The 27,847-nt window shown below is 34.9% G+C and overlaps 1 protein-coding gene across 1 annotated transcript; it reads right to left on the reverse strand.

Annotated features, from left to right (window-relative positions):
* Positions 1–7,704: 7,704 nt before the first annotated feature.
* On the reverse strand, positions 7,705–27,281 carry LOC144451802 (uncharacterized). Its single transcript, XM_078142704.1, has 10 exons — positions 25,973–27,281; positions 12,486–12,555; positions 12,203–12,283; positions 11,575–11,668; positions 10,965–11,195; positions 10,362–10,608; positions 9,631–9,860; positions 8,988–9,276; positions 8,195–8,384; positions 7,705–7,926 (listed from the first exon to the last, which is right to left on the reverse strand). Exons 1-10 carry the CDS (start codon positions 26,720–26,722, stop codon positions 7,769–7,771), a joined length of 2,340 nt encoding a protein of 779 aa, XP_077998830.1. The 5' UTR covers positions 26,723–27,281; the 3' UTR covers positions 7,705–7,768.
* Positions 27,282–27,847: the final 566 nt, after the last annotated feature.

Here is a 27,847-nt window from a genome sequence, read left to right on the forward strand (position 1 = left end):
CGGAACACGGGTAAGAAAGGACCATTTCACTGTACAATATAGCGCAACATTCTATTAAAACCACAACTAGCATAGTTGGACGATTGACATCAATTTGATAGAATAGTTATTGTCCATCTAATGCATAAGTCTGTTGGCCCCATTAGACAACAATGGATAAATACTAGCATGATGAAGATGAACAATGTCTAAATTTGGTGTTTCTTGGCAATCACGTGACATTTATATGACGTTTATATAATGAAATAGTTCTCCAGAACCCACATTTACGAAAATATCTATATTTCCTGAAGTGGTGTTCCCTTTTAATTAACAGTTATTGTATTCTTTTCCTTTCAGGTAAGAAGGGACCTGTTGCTTGCAACTTGTAAGTGAAAAGTGTTGCTGAATAATTCACACGTAGAACTCGAGAAAAACATTTAAAATACTTCTACCATTCTACAAAGTAGGAGACGAAATTTAACAGATTAATCCCAGAAAAATGGCTATTCAGATAGCATTGCAATAAACACTTTGCTTTGTGATTTGGTTTACATGTCTATCTTAGTCTAAAGCCTTCAATTTTTAAATCATTCTTATTAATATTTACTCTTTTAAGCCTTTTACATTTGTTGTGAGAATGTTTGTGCACAATCTTTGTTTTTTTACCTTTTTCAGCTTTGTTTTCTTCTGCGTGCATTATTTTTTTGTTTTATTTCATTTTTTCTTCTACGAAGCACTTATGTGCACTGTGGTGGATATATAGCGCTATATAAATGTTGTTAATATGTAAACATTTGATGATGTGTTGGTGATATTTGACTTTACAAAATCTTTCCCTTGCAACTACCAGTTGTAAAATCAATATTGTTGCTACTAAATCAGAGTAACTATAAAGTTTCACTTTGTATATTGGTGGAGCGATGTGTTTTGTTGCTGATTTATTGAACAAAATAAATACTTACACTGATTGCATGCAAGCATAAAAATGATATATTTTCTCTCACTGTGAACATTATCAACATCACTGATGGATGAAATGACTCGGAGGAAGATTGAAACATTCTTTGTCTGTGTTCAAAGTGAGATAACATTTAGCAATTACTCGTAATTGGTTGGTTCCGGTTACCTGAAGCCACCTATATATTCACTGCTAACCGTAAACTATTTTAAACATATCTGAGAGGTAATTAAATTGTCACAATTGCTAAAATTGTTCATGGTTGGCAGCTTAAACTAGGGTCGGTCGGGTTATTGGAAACACACTTTCTCATTATTTGGTCTAATTTAAAACAAATTCAATTTAAACGAAACTTTACAACTAGAATTATTCAATGTGTATGTATATGTATATCCAGACAATTCAACTCCTCCAAGCTGATATCCTGATCCTAAACGATTATAATTTTATTGATTTTTATAATTATGATTGTCATCTGGTGCGAAACCAAAATTTATGTGCTTTAAAAACAAACTCGACATAGGAAAGGTATTACTTTTTGGCATGTATTGTCTGTATTGACTGTGAAATGTAATCAAACGAAGTTCGTAGTGAGGCCTTGCCCTAACTCGGGTGATCGCCCTCGAAAGCGACCTATGGTCGCTTATATATTGTATTGTCTCGGGAGAACACCCTAGGTCTAGCAGCGAGACTAGTCGATGTTTTACTTCGAACCAATTCAGAAATTGTGATATTCATCTTATATAACCTATATAATGTCAGCTACAGCGCATGCGGTCAAAAACCAACTTTTAAAAGAACTGAACTTTGATTTCGTCTCACATATGTACTTCTCTTAGACGGAACAAGATGAACATTGCATCGATCTCTATTCTCCTAGTTGCTTTTTTACTCAGTGGTAGGTAGATATATACATTATATCAAAGTAATTTTGTGATGTTTCGTGGTGAAAATTGGCCAGTCGGTTGGTTGGTTGGTCGGTCGGTCGGTCTGTCTGTCTGTCTGTCTGTCTGTCTGTCTGTCTGTCTGTCTGTCTGTCAGTCAGACAGTCAATCAGTCAGTAAGTCAGTTAGTTAGTGTTACCAGTTTTCTATCAAACTCGACTCCGTTAACAAAGTCAATGTATTGTTTAGTTCGGTTCAGCGCCATGATCTTGCAGCCTCACATTGGCTACTTCGTCAATGCTGTCATCGTCATCAGTGCTCTGTTTCTCCTCTCCACATTGTATACTTTGACAGCAGCAAGTAAATCCCAAAATTAACCTGACCAATCATGTATGTTATATGTTGAGCTGTTAGGTTGTTAAGGTTAATACGAAAATTTAAAATGTAAAAATATGTGACAAATACTGCTAATAAAATACCAACTCGCTATATTACGCGACTCTCGTTTCTATTGTTCAAGATACCAGACATGTTTAACACTGTAACTAAAAAATATTGAGTTGTTACTTAATATTAACATTTAACCTCATGAATTTCATTATTCGACATTACTTAATATTTAGACAACTATGGCGGACAGTTAGTGAACGGTGGTCGTACACATTTCGAGGGTCGTTCATGGTACGATGGTATCTCATCTAGGTCAGAGCTCGGTGCCTTTCTGTCTCAAAGACTTCCTATGCAAATGAACCGAGCAAAGCTGTCGCGATATGGTATGGAGGTAGGTGCTTTATCACATACATGTCAAATAAGAGTTTTGCCCTACAACATGTTCTGTGCAAACCCTGTATCATGCTGTGGTACAGATCTGTGTCCTGAGTGTAGAATCAAAGTCACGTGGTTGTAAAGGAATTGGAAGAATTTCTAGTAGGGTAGGGGAGATAAGGATAAAATAAGGAGAACACGGCAAACACAAAGAACAGAGCCTGTTATCAAATCATTATGTCATCCTGAAGATCTATTCAATACATTGATCAAGTTTCAGGTTTTTGCCAATGAAATAAGAGAGACTGTGTCACGTGGTCTGGAACGAGACGATAGAATTTATACGTTTCAACATCACACTGACTGCAATTGTTCCCTCATATATATGTAAGTATACATGTATTGCTTTCGTCCATTCTTCAATACTTTTACAGCTGGTTTTCGATGTATCGGACAATCAAATAAAAGTCGAAAATAACAAATGGCACAACGTATACGAATGGTAAATTATTAGTTGTTCTAGTATTCTGAAATGTTATATGTATAATACACATTTTGTTCATGCCATGACACCGGGTCTGGGCCTTTTGATTATGAAAGATGTATTAGAGATGTATAATTTAATCTAATTTATTTCAGTGATGATGATAATCAGATGCAAGGCCTTGCTGTAGATGTATACAACGAAGGTCAGTGTTAATATGTTGGTTATTCAGAATGAAACAAATATGTCGTAAAGAGATCCAACTACCTATATCTCAGTGCTCATTACAAATTTAGCAATCCAACGACACATCAAACCTATCTCCCAACCCACTTGTTTCACACGTCTGTAAAACATATATTTTCTTTAATAATTGTTTTTAATTTATTTGATATCATTATGCACTTGTTTATGACCTTGTGTATATTTGTAGTGTGTAAAGAAGCTGGAAAAAAGTGTCAGTTTGTCCACGCATCGTATGAATATTGTTTCCAAAATAACAAAGAAAGATATGGACTTGGCAAAGGTATGTTACAGGACAAAATATTCTTACCCTTAAGTTCAATTTCACACATATCTACCTACCTACCTGCATAACTGCTTACTATAAAACCTATACAATACAATACAATACAATACAATCCAATACAATACAATACAATACAATACAATGCAATACAATACAGTACAGTAAGTACAAAATACAATGCTATACTATACCATACTGTATTGTATTGTATTATACAATACAAAACAGTGCAATAAAATATATACAATGCAATACAGTATAGTAAGTACACAATGTATTGCTATACTATACTATACTATATTATACAATACAAAACAGTGCAATACAAAACAATACAATACAATACAATACAATACAATACAATACAATACAATACAATACGATACAATACAATACTCAATGCAATGCAATACAATACAATACAATACAATGCAATACAATACTCAATGCAATTTACTATAATAACTAGCAGTGACATGCAAAGAAGTCTGTAGTATAGCAGAAAGATATCAAACACCTATTGATTGTGTATATCAACTCTGAAATAATTCACAGATTAACTATAACGATAAAACTTCTTTCTTTATTTTAGGATTAATGGAGAGACAGTTTGATGCATGCACTGCATCGTATTCAAGCGACGCTGCAATATTTGCATCTTTTAGCAAAGACAGCATCCAAGACTACAAGGGGGACGCTGGCTTTTTTGTTAAGAGTGGAAATCCAGGAAATTTCGACCCAACCAATATAAGTGGAAAGAGAATAGGTATGTACATCCTGGGACAATCGTATCTTATGCATGAATCCACATTGATTCAAAAACTGGTATTCAGTGCCAACAGTCAAACAGTTTAGTCATATTTCATCCTTTTGCCTTACATGAGGGTGAGGTATTGTGGTTGTACTGTCTATTCCTCTGTCTGTCTGTCTGTCTGTCTGTCTGTCTGTCTGTCTGTCTGTCTCTCTGTATGTCTGCCTGTCTGTCCTAGTCATCATTTTAAAAAACGGGATGACTTTGTATGTGCTTTGAGGTAATGGCTGGAAAGGTTCAATTATGGGGGAGATGTGACAATAGAAATGAGGGATATTTGGAATAAATATCATAAATAATAGTCCGACAGTCTATGTAATGGCGCTATCCACTTTTCTGGGTTTAATTTGTTCAGAAAAAGCTAATAAACAAACTAAGATTTAAAAAAATGTTTTAAAGTTATTCTCCTAACAATAAGCTAGCTCTATTACACACCATTTAACTTTTGAAGCCCTGTATGTATGTATGTATGTATTTGTATGGGATTGTGGACAGGTTCACATTTATCCTGCAATAACGTCAATAATTATAACTAAAGTGAATATTTCTTTTTTTTTAATTCAAAGGTTTTTTCAGCAGTCATCCAAGTAACATGCACTGTCTTAAGAAAAACAACATCCCTGGAGCAGAGACATTGCATTCTTCGCAGATGTTCTTTTACGAGAATGAGAAAATTGTAGGGATAGCTCTGAATGAAAATAAGGTAAAACAGACAAGGTCAAACTAGGCAAAGCTATAGAGGGAAACTTTGCGACTTAAGTCTGTGCTAAGTAAGCATAGTCATGGTAGACTAATTGAAACTAATATAATACGTACTCCTCAAGTCCAGGTAAATAGAGTAGCATCTTTAAACACTTAATCCAAGTGAAAATTATTTATTAAATTGTATTGTATTGTATTGTATTGTATTGTATTGTATTGTATTGTATTGTATTGTATTGTATTGTATTGTATTGTATTGTAATATATTGTATTGTATCATATTGATATTGTATTATACTATGCTATACTATACTATAATATTGTATTGTATTAATTATAATACATTAAATTATTTTATATATATCATTTTTGTTGTTGTAGTTATTGTTGTTGTTGTTGTTGTCGTCGTCGTTGTCGTCGTCAATATTTTGTAAATTTGACTCATCTTTACTCAATGATGACAGTTTTGGACTTATGGTTTGTATAATAAAGATTACAGAAGCTATTTGAAACAGAAAGTTTCTCTATTTTGGTGACTTGTCTCGTCCTCCCTTGTAGATATAGATTGAGTTTATATTTATCCCCTTTCAACAGATTGATGCTGCATTTACGCTGGCGTATCCTTACAAACACAATGGTGAGATTACTCGTAATGAGATGGTTGGTGGTACACCCAATGGTGTGGAATCCATTGGCGACATTGTAAATTGTGCAAAAGGGATACGAGTGGTTACTCGCATGGACAATCCGTTACTGGAGTGGTTTGATGAAGGATTCAGAAAAATCAAAGAAAATGGGAAATATGCCGCTATTTGTCACAGAGCTGAAGCTACCCATGGTGAGTATTGTGAGCTATGTGTATATTGATGTAAATGTTAGGAAAATCTAAGACTGATTTCCAATGAAATGGGTGTTTGAATCGATAAATTTGAAGAGAATACAATAAACTATTGTCGATAGCTAATAGATCATGTGTGCATCTTGGCTTTCGTGTGGTATAAATATAATATATTTATGACAGAAATGTTACTTCTAATCCATCCCTGAACGCTAATAGCAAAGATACTAATGGTTTTAAAAAGTCAAACACATAAAGCTTAATTCACTTAACAAAACATTAAACTACACTCACAGGGAGGATGGAACACGGGCAAGAAAGGACCATTTCACTGTACAATATAGCACAACATTCTATTAAAACCACAACTAGCATAGTTGGACGATTGACATCAATTTGACAGAACCACTGGATTATGGTTTAGGACTATTTTTTTAATTTGCTTAGATGACAATTGAACAAACACACTTTGATCTAATACAGATCTAATTAGACAACAATGGATAAATACTAGCATGATGAAGATGAACAATGTCTAAATTTGGTGTTTCTTGGCAATCACGTGATATTTATATGACGTTTAAATAATGAAATGACTCTCCAGAACCCACACTTTAGGAAATATCATTATTTCCTGAAGTGGTCTTCCCTTTTAATTAACAATTATTATGTATTCTTTTAATTTCAGGTAAGAAGGGACCTGTTGCTTGCAACTTGTAAGTGAAAAGTGTCGCTGAAGAATTCACACGTACAACTCGAGCGAAAAAAATGAAAATACTTCTACCAGACTACTGAGTAGTAGACGGCAATTAAGATTAATCCCAGAAAAATGGCTATTCAGATAGCATTACAATAAAGTTTTTTGTGTAATTTCGTTTACACGTCTATCTTAGTCTATAGCCCTCAATTTTTAAATCATTATTATTACTCTCTCATTACATCATTACTCTTTTAAGCACCTTTGTTGTGAGAATGTTTGTGCACCATTTTTGTTTTTAACCTTTTTTCAGCTTTGTTTTCTTCTGCGTGCAGTACTTTTTTGTTTTAAATCATTTTTTCTTCTATGAAGCCCGTATGTGCACTGTGGTGGATATATAGCGCTATAAAAATGTTTTTTATGTAAATATTTCATGATGTGTTGCTTATTTTTTGTAGAACAACAGAACTGAAATTATCACTTACAATATATTCTACAATATTTATCTCTACCGTGACTAGTATGAAACCAAACCACAAAGATGGGGTAGGGGATGAATGTTAGTGATGATGAGATGTTATGTGATTTGATATGACGTGATTTGATTTGATATGATATGATTTGACTTTCTTTGGTGGTTTAATAACTGATTTTTCTATTGTTTCTCTTTTCCCGGCCGCCAATCCTTTCCGCGACTGAATATTCACTATCTTTACCATGTTATTTACTTAATAAAGTCACTATGAATGAAAACACTTCACATCTTAAAATTACCAATGTAAACATTTCATTCATAGTTTACCTACCATCTTATCCCCTGGGAGATTCTCACGCGAAATAAATACGCATGCGCATACTGATTAAGTACAACGTCCATATGATTTATACCTAATTAGTATGCACAAATCATAAAGTTGTGTAATATTAACTAGCATTGACGCATTGTTGTGGTTTATAAATATAACATAATTTATTACAATATTTGCAGAATATACATATAAAAGGTGTCAATTGTTAATTTCATCCATCGCTTCCGATTTCGTCAGTGCATATTTTTGCAATAATTATTAAAAGTGAAAAATATAAATTGAGATTACTTCGTTGGATTCTCGTTTTATTTACGGTTTTCGCTTCGTCTTGTCTACTTGGCTAGGGAGTTCAAATGTCTGGAAACGTATTGTACGCTTTTCACTTGATGAACGTATCGGTTTGTCTTTTCTGTGGTTGTCACTGTTAGTGTCATTCCGGAACGATGTTCTTTTTCTTAACAGATTTTCTGTAGCGAAACAAGAGAAAAGTAAAAATTTGATTTTTATCGTAGAATGTTGAAATCTGAAATGAACCGACATTTTGGCAACTTTTTCGTTACAAATAAAAACCTGTACAGAAAATCTAAATCTTTTTCTTTGCTATTGCAAGCATAGATGACTGAAATATCCATCGTGTGTGTACACTGCTTTAATCTCGAGCGCCAACAACGACGAATCTGAGTTGTTTTCACTCATTGTTCACAAGACAACAATCACAAGTCGATAAAAACGTACCTTGTTTTGATGACCTTTTTACTAGTTCTTTTGTGTTATTTGTGAAGTCATGACTTCGGTTACCATTCATTGGTGGATTAGCTCTGACGTCATCTACCTTCCGTGGAGTAGACGCTCCTGAGCCCATACCCGAATCCGACTGTGATTCCCTGTTCCGTTCTTTGCTTGAAGTTGTTTTATTACTCGGAGGCTGTGAAAAAAGGAGCAAATATGTTATGACGATTTTTAGGAACAAAATTTGAAAAAAATGAAGATAATTAAAACTAAATACATTTAGCAACAATTTTCAACAGTCTTTTCGCTTATAGTAAATATTTTGTTAGCGAGAATTCGCTACAATATTTTTGATAAAAACAAAAATCATTTTTTTTAAACCTAGATTATGTATGTATCTCTGTGAAAACCTATAAAACAAAAATCGGAGGAAACTGGGGGAGGGGGAGCTGTATGATTTGTTGATATTCAGAGCTCATATTATTAATTTCAATGTAATTTTGATGGAATACTCGGGTTTGTTCTCGACTAAGATCATTGTAAACTATTTCTGATCAAGGAATAATAGAGCTGTGTCCATTATGTTGTACATTGTAGAATTTACTTAGAATGAAAGACTTGTTTCCACAACTGAACAGAACTAGCGTATTCCAAAGTCAACATGGTGGTCGGAACTTTAAAATGTCGACCAAGTGATCGCGACGCTATATATTATGTTTGTCAACAAACAAACAAACAAACAAACAGCACGTCATCTGAGCATGCGCACTGGTCTACTAGTAAACTTTAAAACACTCACCAATTTATGTTGGGTTTTCTCCGTTTCGCTTGAGTCGTCAGTAGTATCACTGACGTCATCCTGGCTCCAGTCGCCATCTTGTTCTCCTTCAGTTCCATTGTTACTCCCTCCATTTTGTCGAGAGTTTAGATTTTCCAAGTATTCTCTTGTTTTCTTCTTTCTTTCCTCAATACGCTTTCTGATTTCTTTTCTAATTCTCAACTGTCGTTTCAAATAGTTCATCCTGAATCTCACAACAAATAAATGTTTTTTTGATTCTTCGTTGGCTTGGTGAATCGGTGTCGTCCATCTACAATATAACACCAGCGTTAGATTCAATAAATTCATTACCACTCCCTGAGTAAGATTTTCATGTGTGAACCGGCAGCCATTTTGTCCTTGGTGTACCCCCATTAAATTTGTTAGAGGTACTTAAAATCACCTCTACAAGCTTATTACCTTAATTCAGTGAAAACCTCGTGAATATTCATTGTTTAACCATTGCATAAATATTTCGACTTACTCCCATGAGGCAATGTGGTACAAAAACACAGTAAATTGATTTATCAAAAACCCACAAAAACACGTTTCCACCCATATTACCATTTTGAGTACAATGTTGCAAATCAGTTTTTTTTGTAACGTCAAAAGTGATAACACTTACGCTTCCTCTCTCTTATCGCCTCTAGAGAGCGCCCTATACGATGAGGTGCTCTCCTCCCTGTCCCTGTACTTTGTTGAAAATTCTATTTTCTGTTTTTCTTGTTTGTCAACGACAAGGTCAGCCGGATTAATGCTCCACCCTAATCGGCCTTGAACTTTCATCAAATCTCTGTGACGATTCCAATCATTGATTAGATCACGTGCTTCACAACGGATTGAGTCTGTGTTTACCTACAGAAATAATTTTTTAAAAGTTAACTTGTTGGTTTTTTTTTTTAAATTTTGTTTGGGAGTTGTTTGTTTGCTCTTTGTTTTGTGTTGGACGTACGTTGCTGCCCGCTGTTTTAAACTTTGCAACGTATAGAGCTATACATAAACGTTCGTCCACTACATGTTTCTGTAATGTGGGTGTTACTATCTTATATTTATAGATATATATTTATCGTCGTCGTCGTCGTCGTCATCATCATCATCATCATCATCATCATCATCATCATCATCATCATCATCATCATCATCATCATCATCATCAGCACCACCACCACCATCACCATCATTACCATCATCATCATCATCATCATCATCATCATCACCATCATCACCATCACCATCACCATCATCATCATCATCATCATCATCATCATCATCATCATCACGAAGAGAGTAAGGACAGTAGTGTTACTTAGTAAAACATTCCAGAAAAATGCGACCGAGTGAAAATTTCAAACGTACCTTTTCAAAGACCATCCTAGCCGTTGGCAAGAAACCAACAGCAGCCTCCGACGGGTCACGATCACCAATTACAATCATGTACTCATCATCGCTATCCTCGTTCGCAGTTTCTGTTCTCAATCCCATGGCAGTTTTACTACGTCGAGTGTGACGGACCTGAGTTTGTTTCGGTAAATGTATAGCTGACTTTGGACGAGGTGGAAATCCTTGTATAAATTCTTCCATCTCTTTATTTTGATAAATGGATCTGAAAATAAAAACAAAAAGTTGTGCTCATTGCCACCTTAACGGGTATGTTAAACTCTAATGAGCATGCGCCGAGTCTATATGATCTCTTTTCTTCTATATGAGGGAGGAGTGCATAACTTTACCGGCAGAAATCGGTTACTGATGTATAACCATTGTTTTCGTATATACTAGCGCAGGAGGGGAGGAAATACGAGTTTTTGTTTCCATCCTGAAGAGTTTGTCCAGCCATAATATAATAATGTAATGCATTCTTTCAAAAACGCCAGTATTTGGTACCGTAATAAATCCGATACATAGATAAAATAGTATTTTGTAAGTTCTCTCACTTGAATACTTCAGCTACATTGTACTTACAGTGTAGTTTGAGGGCGTTTTTTCACATCGACGTTATTCGGGATAACATTCACCTTGGACATCACTCCCGGTTTCTTGTAAACAGAAGACAGTACTTCATTTCGTTTATATTCTTGCCAAACTGACGAGTCATACCCGTGGTCTTTGATTGCTTCGTCGCCGACAAATCTATAGCTGTGTTCTCTAAGCAGAGCAAGTAGGGGTCCTTTGGCTACACTATCAAAGTCGAGCCTGTGGAAAATAATGAGAAACAGTTTTTATCTATGTTGTTTCAAGAATGTTGCCCCTAGTTTTAGAACAAAAGATGACAACATAATGGTGTCACGTATATTATATCAATTATTTTTGAATTAGCTTTTAGATATATCTCTCGTTATTAATCGTTGTTACGTGTTCTGGGGTCAGAGGTCATTTCTTACATTAATGAAATAGGTAAAACAATAAATTAAACAACAATTCTTTGTCTAATATTATACGTGTGACGGTGTGCATATCTTTGCAAAGCACAAGCTTTGAGTGTGCCATAATTAATCTATCCAGCCGGACATTACGTGTTGGAAAGTTGAGAGATTGGTCGGGGTGTTTCTACATGTTCTAATCTAAGACATACTTCTTGATTCTGAAACAAGTCACTACACCCATAGCAGCAACACTTCGTACACTAGGTTTCTCTTCTAGGACGCCCTCTTCGCCGAAGAAACCACCTAGACAAGGAAACATACAGATTACTTCTTTGTTTTCTTTTCTATCAACTGGTATCATCAATAAAATATACATCGGACAGGTAAATTGTGATGCAGCCATTTTTTAAGAGGAACCCTTGCGAGATATATTAGATATCTTATTGTTCATGTTCTTTATATTTCATGGAGTTACGTACATATATATGTACGTATAAAAGTACACGCGCAAGCATGCACGCAAGCATGCACGCACGCACGCACACACACACACACACACACACATACACACATACATACATACTTACATACATACATACATGCATGCATACATACATACATACATACATACATACATACATACATACATACATACATACATACATACACGCACGAGAGAGGGGGGTGGGTGGAAAGACGTTCCTTTGCTTTACTTCCTCTGACTTATTCTCTAGTGTTTTATACTGTTAAAACTGTGTGAACTAGAAAATGTCACTACATGTGAAATTGAAAACTTGGAAAATGTGCAATTCAACCTCAGAAAGCATATGTACTCACCTTCGTCTACAAATCCCAGCTTGAAGACAACATGCTTATCCACTTCAGGTACATACAGATTACGTAGAATTTGACAACGACCTGAAAGCATAGAGAGTAAGAAATTATAACAACGTCGAAAATGGTTTGAAAGGTAGCTTGTTAAATCTGAGTGTCCTACTAGGGTATATATTGATGTAGAACATACGAAGATAAATGCGCATGCTCGCTATAAACCATGTATAGTCAGATAAACTGTTGTAAAATACAGACAACTTGTTTCCTTTTTATTCACACCACCTACCTGAAACGACCAGGAACCAGTACTTTGATACTTCTTCCTGGCGAACGATAACTTTCTCAGCCGGAAAGATCTGTAAGATAAAATCACGAATATTATTGTTGTCTGCCCAAGGTGAATTTAACTCGTCGAAATTATTTTTAGTTTCAGAAGATTATAATTAATGGAGAAAAAGATTATGTAGTAGCGATGATGGTTGTGTTCAGCAATTTAACCATTATCTGATATTGCTGTGTCTGAAAGTCGTGGCGGTGGTATGGGTGTGGTTTTGCATACAGAGCGTTACAGTTTACTGTTCACCATGGTTCTGTTTGATACGACCACGCAGAAACTAATAAGAAACTGGACATTCAGAACTTTAAGATAGCGAAATTTGCAATTTTCTAATTGCTACATTTAGTATAAAAGAATAGAACGTACTGCAACAATAAGTAGACACGCAGGCGCCAATGTTTTGACGTTTGCATGCGATGTCTGGATGGTGGCACTTTAGTTCATTTTATATAGACAAAATGTAGCAAGAAACTGTACTCATTCAATCTTGCTATCTTAAAGTGTAGCATGTACAGTTTCTTATTGGTTTCTGCGTGGTTGTATACAGATCCAAAGAACAGTAACCTGTAACCCACTGCAATAGACTGTAATGTTTGAAGAAGTAGTGAGAATACGATCGGAAGCTGGTCACACGGTATATTTTCTGTCGGCAATAACACAGAGTTAGGCGGGAAATAATTTCTATATAACAGTCGCTTTTAAAAGTGAAAAAAGGTTAGATCTAAGCTTTAGTTTCATAATCTCATTTCGCGCCATCATTTGAATCTAATGTAAACGTCAACACTGACACTAATTTTCGAATATTTTTATCACACAAATAAGACTTTTTTTGTCAATTTGTCGTATGTAGAAATAAAACATGATTGTATAAATAGAGTTTTGACGACCAGAGCAAAATAGCGCCCTCTATGGCTCTTTCGCATTTTATTTTGAATAATCAATCATTTCTTGTGAATACATGTCACGGAAATTGAAAATAAAACCATAAATGGATCATGATAGGTATGCATGTATTGAATTACTTTTAAGCGCTATTAATTTCCGCTTTCCGCTAAAAGGGTAAACACATTATTGTGAATAATTAATATTGGCAGTTTGGGGGCAAATTGTTTCATGTTGCTACTTGTTTGAAAATGTACAGGGACTGTATCAAACACATGAGTCGTGGATTTAGACTTTCTGGTCTTATTTTATGACAATTACTGCCATAGCTTTATATTTTCTCTCATTTTATTAGCACTTTCATTTTATGAGGAGTAATTATGATCGAATGGTTTTACAAACCAAATAAAGTAATCTTACTAAAACAAATTTGATAGTCAAGATGACTCCTAAAGTGTTCATTTCCCTTCAGATTAATATCCGTGAATATTAATTGTTCATCTAATAAACATTCATGTATGCTAAGTTCCATCAGGTAACTGTGAAGCACTGCTAGAAATTCAAAATGGTGTTTGTTGGCAATCAATTGAAATATGTTATTTGTGAAGTTTGGGGTTGCGTTCCCCTTTAACTATTGAGATTATATGGCATGTCGATAAATTATTTTCAATTAACTGTATCATTTTCATCACAATGAAAAAATATTATTAATTCACTGCAAAAGCTATGAATATGACATCGATCCTGAGATCGATAACTGTGAATTATTAATAGTTCTTTGCTTCCAATATTATCACACACAACCTATATATAACAATAACTTCCGGCATATTACTACTTTAAAAAGAATTTTCAAAAAGCTACGCCATTGATAAACTTTGATAAAAAATGCACACAAAGTGGTGGTGAGTTTGTCATTAAAGTGAATCTATGATGAGAAATTTATTTTTGATATTTTTCTACTTTCAAATAAATATGGATTATTATAGTCTAAGTCCACTCCATATTTTAAACTCCGCCAAAGAACTTGAAAAAAAATGTGTGTGAAACGTTCGTTATTGTATATGCAGTGGTGATTTGACCACTTGCAATTGACTGAACTCAAACCTGGTATGAAGATATAACTAATAAACAATCCGATGACGTCATTTACCATACGTATCAAAAACATGTAAAGGAACTCCCTACTACGCAACCAACGGTTCTAACAATGCCAGAACATAAATTGTAAGGTATGCATAGACAGAAACATTATAATTTTAAAGAAGTATTTTGTGAGTATTTTCACATAAATTAAACTCGTGCCACTTTCATTAAATTTCTCAAATAAATACCCATTTCCCTTCCATATGGCCACCCACTTTAATGTCAAGCAGCTGTCTAATGGTCTAACATATCAAAAGTGCTTTATGAAATATGGAACGAGTGTCAAGACAGTTATTTCCATTTCATTAAATTTTAAATCTATCATAACATGTACAGAATATAAGAACCCTGAATATTGATATAATATGTTCCAGTGATTACTACTTCACCCTCTTTAGCATAACCGAAATGACCACTTGAAAACGACCCCGTTTACATTAATTGAAACTGTCTAGGATTTACAGAGTACAGGAACTAGAAAACCCACTTAATTTCATTTTCTAGTCCTTTACTTGGTCTGTGTACAGAATGTAAAAGAAACTCGGATATATACAGAACACTAAGGACATTATTGCAATTCTATCCCTGTGTAGTATGATTGAACGGCTACTTAATTCCTACCCGCCCTAAGGTAATATTGATTAATAGAGCTACGTTGTACTTCGTATATTTCTTTTTCAGTCTAAGACTTTCCTTTACAAACAACTTAAAGTTAATTGGTATATTTGATGATCTCACTCATGACTGTAAAAGAGCAATTTTTCACTTGCATGTTAATGAACAAATTCACACCAACTCTAAACCATTCGCATATTGGGTTTACACTTTGCACTTGCATAATTGGATAGTATCCCCAACAATTTTCCGAGGTAAAAAAGAGTAACATAAGGGGTCTTGTCACTACGAGTCGAGGACGAATGATGATGAAACCCCGTTATCACGATATTCCGGCTGGAGTGAAGAAAAATATTGGAGAATAATATAATTATTAACTGCGCAAACCTGACATCCTGAACATTTCTTTAAGTTCATTCCAGAATGAAAACAAACGTATTTTAAAGAAAATGTATGAAGATATAAGGGGTTGAGCGTAAATATAGATTCACTGGGAACACACTGGGATTCACATGATTAATTGGAGTGTCATTTAAGATAATGCTTATGGCCATGTACACGATGAAATATAAGCGAAACTGACTTCTCTGTTTTGACGTTTTCAACAAGCAGATTAAGAGGGACTTGTGCAAAGTGCTTTTCCAAAACAAACACGGAGATAGCATCTCCTTGTATAAAGTCATTAGGTCGTAGCCAAGAAGAGAGAAAGGGGGACGTTTGGCGATGTTTTGTAAATTCACTTAGTCCCAAGGTTATATTCCTACACGGTTGTATAAATTTAGCGTTGAAACAGTTCTAAATCTCCGAGTCTCACAAATATGCGTGCGTATATATTCAATGTGAATTCCAACCATCCGAAATACAAATAAAAGTATGCAGTTGGCATGGCAACGTGATCCGGTTAAATTGAAGCTTTAGAGTCGAATTTCTACCCATATTCAAATTTCCGTACTCGCAATACTTAATTGAGTCGGTGTAGGATGTCTAGATTAACAAACTAGCCAGTCTGTTCGTATTATATTTTACAGAATGGCCATACCATACTTTGTGTTATTTCTGCTGCTTTTAAGACATGGGAACTAGATTTGCCTGAGTGGCTATTGTGCTTACGCATGCTGCGTGACATGTAATGACCACGCTTCCACGGTGGTACAGAATGTTGTAAATTACCCACGACGCAAAAATCCAAATAAACGCCAGGTATGTTTAGTACTATTTTACAAGCAAGCTATGACAATGCAATATACAGTAGATAGTTAATATCATTGTCAACTAGGATTTTTTTTAATGGCTACGCAATTTGTTGGAGAAGTGTATGTGTGACATTAGGATCGGGTTTCACTTTAAAAACACGTATTACAACAACAACAACAACAACAACAACAACAACAACAACAATTTGATACACATGTATATCAATACAACAACCGACTTGTCTATAAGAATAATTGAAATGTGTGGATAATTACACAGGCTGTTATACGTTTATATCCCATTAGTCCCATTGGCTTGCAAATACATCAATACCAGTGAGACTGATCACAAGGTTTCATGTTGAGATAGACATAATAAAGATAACACACAAACATCCCTTACACAGTGTCTGCTCTGCATTTTGTTAATGACAAACAGAAATACAAATGTAACAAAATACAGAGCAGACAAAGTGTACGGGTTGATGTGCGTTATCTTTATTGTGTCTATCTCAACATGAAACCTTGTGATCAGAGACTGATCTTGGTACATCGTTTAATAACATTTGTAAGCTAAGCCGAAATCTCCTATAATCAGCGCTGCTCTAATAAACCAACGTTAAACAGGGAATGGCATTTTGAAGGATTAGCTCGAAAGCAATTTTCCGCAATTCGAGAATTGGAGGCAAAACCATCTCCATTTACAGATACCACAAGTGTAGATTCAGTATTACTAGAACAATTGTGTACAAATATTATTAGTGGGTATTTCTTTTGGAAGGAGTATGCGGTCTGTTTCTATAATACTGTCATCCACATAATCTATGTGACCAGGAAAACGTTCACGTTGACTCACAATTCATTTAAATTAATTGGTTTGTTTGTCAAGATACTCAATAAATTCCAATATAACAACACTGCAACATGTAGGACGTGAACCCGATCAGTCATCATTGTATTGCAGCCGTGCACCCTAGGCAACACATGAATATTAAATGCTAATATCATAACAAGCACGTTCTTTGTGAAAAGAAACATGAATTATTAAATTTCATCCTATCAACTGCTTGATGGATTTTTCCCTTCAGGTGATTCCTGTCATATAGGAAAAAAAGACATTATATTTATGGAGCCTGATCATAGTAATGTATTTCGATCCCTTTACGGTTGTTTTTTCTGTCAGGATTGTTATAATAACATTGCAAATGTAAAACTAAATATCAGATGAATTTAATTCTAACACACTGAGCTGCTTACCATGGTGCAATTTTTACAATGGTTGATGTTACCATTATGTGTAGAAAAGATACATTAGGGAAATTACCATCATTTCACCAAAGTCTAATATTTTTGTTTCTCATTTCCATATTAACAACACATAAAATGTAAAATAAATGCAGTATATTATTCTGTTTCAGTTCCTCTACACGTCTGGTGGCATCTTTACACACAAGGTCATGGTAGATGTCGACTAGACTTTCTGACGTCAACAAAAGGCACATCTTTTTATGATCTTTTCTTATAAATTTACTGTAATGGTTATGTTTCATTTCTATCGCGATCTATTTTTGTTTATTTGCTGGTTTTGGGTTTTTCCCCTATATCTTATCTGCTTGTGTACTGTCTGTATGTCTGTCTGTTCTCCGTCTGTCTGTGTCACTATACCTTTGTTGCTGTCTGTAATATCAGGCTTTACTGTTTGTCTTAACAACTCTGTCAGTGTACCGCTATTGCTATCGCTATCTGCATATCAGTTTGTGTGTCTGTCTGTCTGTGTATGTCTGTCTGTCTGTCTGTCAGTCAGTGTCTGTCTGCCTGCCTGCCTGCCTGCCAGTCTGTCTGTCGGTTTGTCTGTCTGTCTGTCTGTCTGTCTGTCTGTCTGTCTGTCTGCCTGCCTGAATGTATGTATGTATGTGTGTGTGTGTGTGTGTGTGTATGTCTGTCTGTCTGTCTGTCTGTCTGTCTGTCTGTCTGTCTGTCTGTCTGTCCGTCTTTTTGTACGTCTCTGTTGTTATCTGTTTACCAGTGTGCACTGTGTATCTGTTTGGCCAACTCTCGCTCTCTTTTGCTACAAGTTTGTCGAATGTATCGCTATCCTAGTTTCTAAATTTGCTTGTGTTGCATTGTTGATTTATCGGTTGCTTGGTAACCATGTTTAACACAACACTAATGTGCACGTAGGTGATACATGTGATATAAACCAGGAAGTGTACAAATGAGTTAAGAGGTGATATTTGGCTGACATCCTAGTTGATGACGTGTACAGGTTATTTAGTTGATTTACAATGACAGTGAATAATGTGACAAAATCTGACTCACACCAAGCTACGATTATGAAATCTACTCAGAGTAACAGCGTTTTTATCCTTTTAGAAAATGATATAACATGTCTCATTAAAATGGATGACCCCATAGCTGAAACCAAGCAAAATTTGTCACTCACTGTAGCATGCTAATTTATAATGTCTAGTACACTTGTAACGATAGCAAGGCCATACGACTAAATGTATTTGGACTAGAGTACTGTTCTAAACTCAGTAATCGTAGCAGTAGTGTTGGTGGTGCCGGTGCTGGTGGTGGTGGTAGTGGTGGTGGTCGTAGTGGTAGTAGTAGTAGTAGTAGTAGTAGTAGTAGTAGTGGTGGTGGTGGTGGTGGTGGTGGTGGTGGTGGTGGTCGTGGTAGTAGTAGTAGTAGTAGTAGTAGTAGTAGTAGTAGTAGTAGTAGTAGTAGTAGTAGTAGTAGTAGCAGCAGCAGCGGCGGCGGGAGTAGTAGTAGTGGTGGTGGTGGTGGTGGTGGTGGTGGTAGTAGTAGTAGTAGTAGTAGTAGTAGTAGTAGTAGTAGTAGTAGTAGTAGTAGTAGTAGTAGTAGTAGTAGTAGCAGCAGCAGCAGCAGCAGCGGCGGCGGGAGTAGTAGTAGTAGTAGTAGTAGTAGTAGTAGTAGTAGTAGTAGTAGCAGTAGCAGTAGCAGTAGTAGTAGTAGTAGTAGTAGTAGTAGTAAAATTTCTTTAAAATCAGGGTAGCCAGGAAACAACAAAAACTTATTTCCAACCGGGCCCTGTTACAACTCAAATAACTTGCAGTATATATCAATCAAACCTTGCTTTAATAACAGCCTTACAATGATTATATTCATTAAAACTGAGAAAATAATCAGGGAATAAATACCGTCATGTAATAACACTCTACACAGACGAATGATACCATTGTTTCTTAAGGGCAAGGAATACATCTTAGACAAACATATTAAAACACTAGAGGAAAACGACATAGGACTAAAAGCTGCTCAAAACTGAACAGGATTAAATGATATTTGTTAGATACAAAATAATAAACTGGAATAATTTATGGTTAAATAGAGACAATGATAACTTAATTGCTGTTTTAATAAGACATTGTTAACACCTCGTTTAATTTATTTGGCGCTTTTATATAGGGCTTAACATAAAAGTACAAACATTCAACGTCTCCCATACAGTTGATTCTGTTTTTAATTTACTAGGTATTACAATACTATCATACATGCATAAAAGACTCCTGTTTCGTGTGGGGTAAAAAGACACTGCTAGAAAGAGTATAAAACTGAAGGAGATAAACTAATACAAGGAAGAAGATGGAAAAGTCTTGAAGTACTACGTGCGAGTGGGTCTATCTGGTTGATCAAATACTGCATGACATTCAGTGTCTGAGTGAAACCGTTTAGTTAATGATCCCAGATCGAGGCACGGCATAAAGACACGAATGGTAGAATGAGCTCGAGTTAACAAAAATGTAATTTTCGGTTTTGTCATTCGATCCGAATACAAACACAGCAATGCAAAGTAGAGTATCATAAAATGATCACTATTCGAGTCAGGTTTGTAAACAAAATAAAATGCAAGTCAATATGAACTATCACCATTTGAATATTTACTAAAACAGCGAAGGCTATACTGTGAATGTCATTATTATCCAAGACACTGTCGGTTTTACAAACGAGGTAATCAGTTACACACAGGTCGATCCCTCAATGTCATAAATATAGTGATTACAGCGGGTGAAACTAGGTGTCCATAGATCTGGTTTACTTTTATTATATCTCCGTCACCTGACATTTTTCTGTTGCTGTATAGCGGCATTGTGCGGATGATTACATTGTAATGGACAGAGACATAACTACCTGTACACAGGTTGTACAAATCCTCTTGGTGGTAAATAGAGATTAAAAATAATCCCTGTTGTGTGTCAACAACTGCCTTGATCAAGTTCAGATTTTACCCTTGGTACATTTATTGTACTGCAATGTCAGAATTTTAGTATGAGGATGATATCTTCAAAAATAGGCGAGATTTTTCAGTATCACCATAAATGTATATTGTGATAAATATAGATTTGCCAAACTCCAGTAATGGTATAGGTATTTAAACTTATTTTGGACCATATGAAACAACTATGCTATGTTTCTCGAATGGAGAAAAAAAATACTGTGAAAAACACAAGGTCTACGTGTGTAACTTAATACTAGCAAAAAAACGTGAGTAAAAAGGTTGGTACTGTATACAAGGAAGTGATTTACAAATAAACTAGCTAAACACAAATAATCGCTGCGTCATGTCCAGTCTGCGCATGTATCTGTCGCTTCCATATATTAAAACTCGCAATGCATACAAGCTGTTTGATTTCTCGTGTTTACCTGTTGTTAAAAGTGATTAATGTTGCACTATATTATTTCATCGTTTTCAAGTAGAAAAATAATAAATTGGTTTTATTGATCTAAAATCCAAAATGACTATCTCGTTCCCAACAATATTGCAATTTATGCATTGCATATTTATGAAAATCCAAAAATATATTTTAGTTTACAATTTTTGAATACTAAAAGTAACAATTATTGGGGAAAAAGTACCAAGATCATTCTCAAAATGGTATTACTTCATCAGATTTAGAAGAAATTGCCTCAAGGCCACACCATTCGCTTGTTGTTATTCGAACCACTACATTCAATTAGTGAAACCGATATTAATTTGCTTCAGGCTATGGCAATACAAAATGGCGGATGATGTATTACGTAATACTCATTTGCGGATATCCTTGACACGCATTATCATAATTGGCAAATAACATTTTCACACTTGATTGATTTAAATAAAAGTGTGTATGCATTGTATACAACTCTGTATTGATAAAGTCTTACATTATCAACTAGACTTTAGAGTTTGAAACAAATTGAAATAATTTTATTAATAATTTTCGTCCACTTCGTTATATAATATTTTTCTGAAAGGTCAACATAATTTTCGTTCAAGCTAGCTTAGAACTGACGCTTGCTGTGTATTTATTGTAAAAAGGAGTTACATTATTGGCGCTTATCAAAATATCGTTTTTTAACTATCTTTTTGTAACTATGTTTTGAGGTTGTTAATATTTACAACAATGTACATCTAAATTTTGGTACATTTTATCAAATTTCAACCATTTTTTGTGAAAATGTGTTATATTATTGGCGCTTATCAAAATATCGTTTTTTAACTATCTTTTTGTAACTATGTTTTGAGGTTGTTAATATTTACAACAATGTACATCTAAATTTTGGTACATTTTATCAAATTTCAACCATTTTTTGTGAAAATGTGGGTTATTATTTCATGTATCAGCAAAACATATACTAACATTGCTACCTAGCTAGCGTAAAAGGCTTTAAATGTAACAATTGTAGTCAAGTTTGTGTGGAGGCAGACGATAAAATCTTGCAATGTTCGTAAAAGATTTTTGTTGAGCCAAAAAAAATGTAGCAATATTAGTAAGATATTTAGAGCCAGACGATATGATGAAGCAATGTTAGTAAAATATCTAGAGCCAGACGATAAAATGTTGCAATGTTAGTAAAATATCTAGAGCCAGACGATAAAATGTTGCAATGTTAGTAAAATATCTAGAGCCAGACGATAAAATGTTGCAATGTTAGTAAGATATCTAGAGCCAGACGATAAAATGTAGATGTAAGATTTATGTAGAATTAGACTATCTTCTGTAACAAGTCAACTGGCTTCTATTGTAAACGAATATGTCGGTTTACATAACAATATGGAGAAGGGAATTATACATATTAGACACAAATTGTGGCCATTGCAGGTGCCGACTTGGCGGGGAATTGCTTTGACGACATGTGTTGACGCAGATAATGGCGTATTCAATCTCAAATTCCACGACCTAACGTTTTGATATTTTGAGAATAATCACCATACTGAATAGGAGACACGTTACTATGGTAACGGGGATCATCACATGCGCAAACAAAGCAGACAATGGATCTGAGCGGTAGCATATGGAATTACTGTTCTTCTCCATCGTCAATAAAAGCAAAATTGAATGAACTTGCCGACATTTACAGATGGAAAGAGGAAGCTGTAGTCAATAATTTGCTGCCTGAGCGTAAAATATCGATTCATGATATTAAATTGAGGAAAGTTCGTTCTTTAATTTCTTTAATGCAACATGCTGCTCTCCGTAAAGTCTGTATGAATATTGCCGCCATTCCTTTTTTCAGCTAGTATGACTTTCGTTATTTTTGAGATCAAACAGTATAGCATTTCATACTTGTTTCAAAAAATCATACATTTTGAGCACTTTAATGCTTGATAAAATAAAAGAAAATGTCAATATTTTTTCCATTTCGACATTAAAAAATATATTTGAAAAAAAATGTTTCATGTTGTTATTATGGTACCACACGCCCAATTCCATGCTTGTTTTCAATATAAATACGCATATGGGTGTAGATTAGATTACATTATATCATATGCGTCCAGTCTATGATGTATTCATTGGTTAGGTATAGCTAATTTGCATATCAGACTGGCAAAGGTTCTCATATGACATCGCTAGAAATAAAAAATATATATATATCAACATCATGAATCTTTTAGGTCACTTTATTAGCTTTGTCACTTTGATAATTATTTCGTGTTTTCATTTTTAAAAACGAAAATAAAATGTCATTTCTCGTGGTAACTTTCACTCTACATGTATACGGGAAAATTTAGCAGACTACGTCAGAATATCAAAAATACCATTTTACTAACTTTTCTATGAATATTAAATCCCTAGTATTTTCATCAAAACAAAATTTGTCAATTCGGTCTGAAATTTTTATTCTACTGTAACATTCAGCAGACTGCTATCAGAAAATCACTTTATTTACTTTAATTTACTTGTTTTCACGACACGTAAATTTGAAAATTCAAAATTGTTTTTTATATTTTAAAATGCCAATTCTGACGGGAATTTACACTACATTTACGCGGGAAGGTATTAGCAGACGACATCCTACTCACTTGACACATATAGAAAACGCATGTAATGATCATGATTTGTTCACCTGTAGATTTATTGTATCATGCATGCATTTACAATGAAGTAATGAATACACGCATTAAACACAGCTGTGCTATACCAAACGATATCATATTTATATCGAAAATGGCGGGAATACGACAAATATACAAAAATGCTTGTCGCCTTCAAAAACATTCACAAACTCTATTCTATTATATTGGCTGACATTCCAAAATGGGAAGTCTTATCCAAAACCACACAGTCGTTTCGCAAGATAATGTTCTGGCGTATTTTCTTTGCTATTTTTTTTTCGATAGCAAATGTAAGAAATAACAGAATTTTCGTCCATGCAATATTGATGGAGGAATACCTATTAATTTACATACATTTATTTCAATATACGTATTTAAATATATTAATTTACATATAATTTTCATTGTTCTTCAGTTTGCTCTCTCCGAGTGGAATTGATTTGTATTTTACGTGAGGTACATGTGGCTTAAATTGTCAATATATATATCAAATTTTTACATTGTATATCTAAGAAATTTCTCATTTATCAGATTCAATAACAAGAAGCTATGATTTATTGGAAAAAATATTTTTGAAAAGAAAAATGAGGAATACAGCGTTGGATTATTATCAAAAGCACGTAGAACTGTTAATAGAATCGATAACCAAACAGTCGAAGTTAGAAACCAAATGTTCTAATAGTGAAATATCGACAAATATAAGACCAGCGTCACTAAAAGCATACACCGTCATGCGGTTGCTTATTTTTAGCATTTACACTCTTGCGTGAGATAATGGCGTCCGTGGCTGCTGAATGAAATTGCAATAATGTGTTCTGCATATATGGTATACGAAATAGCAAGCAGCTAAGGTTCTTTGCAATTTCCGGTTCTTAGAACCGGAAGTCGTCGAAATCTTTGTAACGTTGCGCTTTCTGCGTGCATACATGTCATGAGTCAGTTGATTAAATCGTGGTCAAAAGTTATTGACAACTTAGGAAGTAAACGAGACCGCTTTGCTCTAAGTTAGCGATAATTTAGCAATTATAGCCAATTCACCCTTCTATAAACGTTAAAATAATTACATACAAGTGCAACACTTCTGATCTGAACCAACAACTATGTACTCGTTTAATAATGATTGTTTCGGATAATTTAACTTTTGTTGGCTAGTTATCAACTAATATTTAACACGTTTAGTAATTCATGCTTCACATGTTCTCTCAGAAAAAAGAGTGTAAACAAAAGACAACCAAATTTATATCTAACGGTAAGATACATCGCCATAACTATGACATTTTTACCCTAACATTTTGTGATTAAATACTGCAAGAAAAATGCCATTTAAATAGTTAATAAAGAATAACTTCAATTTAATGACTAGGTTAAAATTACGTCATCACAAACTAAGTAGATCATTATATATATATATATATATATATATATATATATATATATATATATATATATATATATATATATATATATATATATATATATATAACGCTTGTTAACGCGTGTTCATTTGCTCCTTGGTAAAGATGTGCTAATCACATCGACACGTTACTGAAAATATATATCTATCTATCTAATACTATCTATATGTCTGTCTGTCTGTCTGTCTGTCTATCTGTCTGACTATCTATCCATTATATAGACACCTGTCTTATGTGTGTACGTGCGCGCGCGTGCGCATGTGTGTGTGTGTGTGTGTGTTATTGAGACCGTTGCCTCTTGTCATTATCAGTATTTACTATTAAATTTTTGATTAAAAGTATTCTCTCCTATTCCATTGCAAATGCGATCGATTAGTTAGAACAGTTGAAACGGTTATCACAACATCATAATGATTTCAAGATCTGATCATGCAAAGTGTAGGGTCAGATATATAATCACATGCTGCATCACTTCTACAATACATTTCTATAACCATACTGCATCACTTCTACAGTGTATTTCTATCACGAAGCTGCATCATTTCTACAATGCATATCTATCATGATCATGCCACTTCCCTTCTACAAAATATGACAGTATCACATGTCACAGCTCTTGAACAAACAACTTAAAGATAAATGTACTTGAACAAGTACAAGCACCATGCCATGTCGGGAAACATGGGTGCATGGCAAAGGATAATTTACAATTATATTTTGCCAATATGAGGAAATCCATGGATATATATCAAGAATTTGATTTCTCTTACGGTGCATTTATGAGCTGCAAAGAAAAAACAAAAAATAATTATTTATTTATTTGTTTATGTCCTAGAAACTCACCTGCTTAATCATAGTTGGTATCAGTCGTTGTTTGACGTCGTCGGGTAATGTTCTCAAGATGCTAGTTGAGTTTAAATAATCCATTTTTTCCTTCGCACGTCGTTTCAAAGTAATGTCTATTGTTTCATGAAACCTCTTGCGATCAATGCGTAAAAACTGACAAGGTTCTACAGTGTAAACAGTTGCTGGGGCCACATCATCTTTCTCCGGTCCATCGGGGGAGAGGAGAGCGAGATATTCACCTGTGGTGTGTGGGTACACGACGTTTGTATCATGTGCGTTGAATGAACTTCTCGTTTTTGGGTCGTATGTGACTTCGACAACTCCGCTCAGGATGTAAAAGCATGAAATTCTGTCTTCGTTGGGCAACTTCTCGATGTATTGAAAGGCGTCGTATTTTTCAAGCGTCACAACGTGGGCCAGACATTCTGTAACATACTGTAGTCCTTTGTGAATAAAAGTAAGTCCTTCTACGATGAACTTCATATGTAGAAGTTCAAGGTTAGTAAGTTTATGGTCAGCCATAGAAGCGTCCTCTGACATCACAGATTGCCGATTTCGCGCCATAATTTTTTGGGCGTCCTTGGTGATAACAATATGCGATTTCGCCGCGTATAATCGTTTGTTGAAGACCGGTTGTAAGTCCAATTTTTCTCGGTTTTTGTGACGTTCTCGCTCGCGTCTCCTAGCCTCTTCTGTCTCCCGCAGAAATCGTTCTCTCTCCCGGGCTTGTTTGATAAGAGCGTGCATCTTTTTATTGGCGGTTGTACAGCCGAGAAATAAACGTACAATTCCGACAAAAACGGTAACTTAGAGAAAACGTTCCCAAATTACGAATACTCCTTCGCAAGCTTTAGGAGTCAATGTTTGCGAATATTCATAATAAGTCGTGCTACATCAGTTGTGCTCAGACATTCGTAACGGGGAACAACTAAATGCAAATGCAGTACATGAATTCTACACATTCCCCCACAAGGCGATGAAGACATTTCCATTAAGGAGCTGAATGTGCGTGGTTCAGCAACGTTCCTACATCGCTAGGGCGGAACGCTAACTTTCAAACCCTGCAGCAAGAATAACATTAGCAACAGCTTCGATGATTTATATCAGATACACGTATTAAAGTCTTTCAAGGTACAAAAAGTCACGACCGTGAAGCTACCGAGAACTACATCCATTGCATGATTCGTCACGTGGCGGGTATGTTGATTTCACCGCTTGGCTCAATCCCCGCAAACCTTCGGCAACTTATCACTATAGCAACGCATAGAAAAAACGTTGATATTTCACAGAATATTATCGTTGTGTCCTTTTATTTTTCCTCGGAAAGCCCTTGAACTCAACAAGATTACAAATCCTGTACAGTTATAATTATTAAATCCCGTAAACGCGTATCCTTCAACCGAGGGTCGACTTCTCGGTGATGCAGTTGATAAGGTGTACCATTAACAGTACAAATGCCAGCTAGTTGGTGACGAGGCCGGTAATTCTATCCCCGGTGAAATACCTGTGAAATGGAAACAACGGAACAGTTGTTCATTACTCGGAATGAAATGAACATGAAATAGGTGAGGCTTGAAATCGACATGACTGATGTAGTCTCCATCTGCGCATGCGTAGAAGGAAAATGCAATATTCAGTCTAAATGTTAAGGTTCCACATTTCTAAGCATTTACAGTACAACAAATGAAAATCATCATAAAATGACGTCACATCCTTAGAATTATGTCACCTGTTTAAAATTTTGGAAAGGTGCATTGAAACGTTATATGTTCAGATCAACACCCGTTCTGTATTTTTGTTTCAGGTGCAACATTTTAATTTTTTTTCTATTTATGTATACCTACTAAAGAGACCCCTAATTTACTGTAAACG

This window comes from Glandiceps talaboti, chromosome 21 (genome assembly GCF_964340395.1).
Source record: "Glandiceps talaboti chromosome 21, keGlaTala1.1, whole genome shotgun sequence".
NCBI classification, from domain to species: Eukaryota; Metazoa; Hemichordata; class Enteropneusta; family Spengelidae; genus Glandiceps; species Glandiceps talaboti.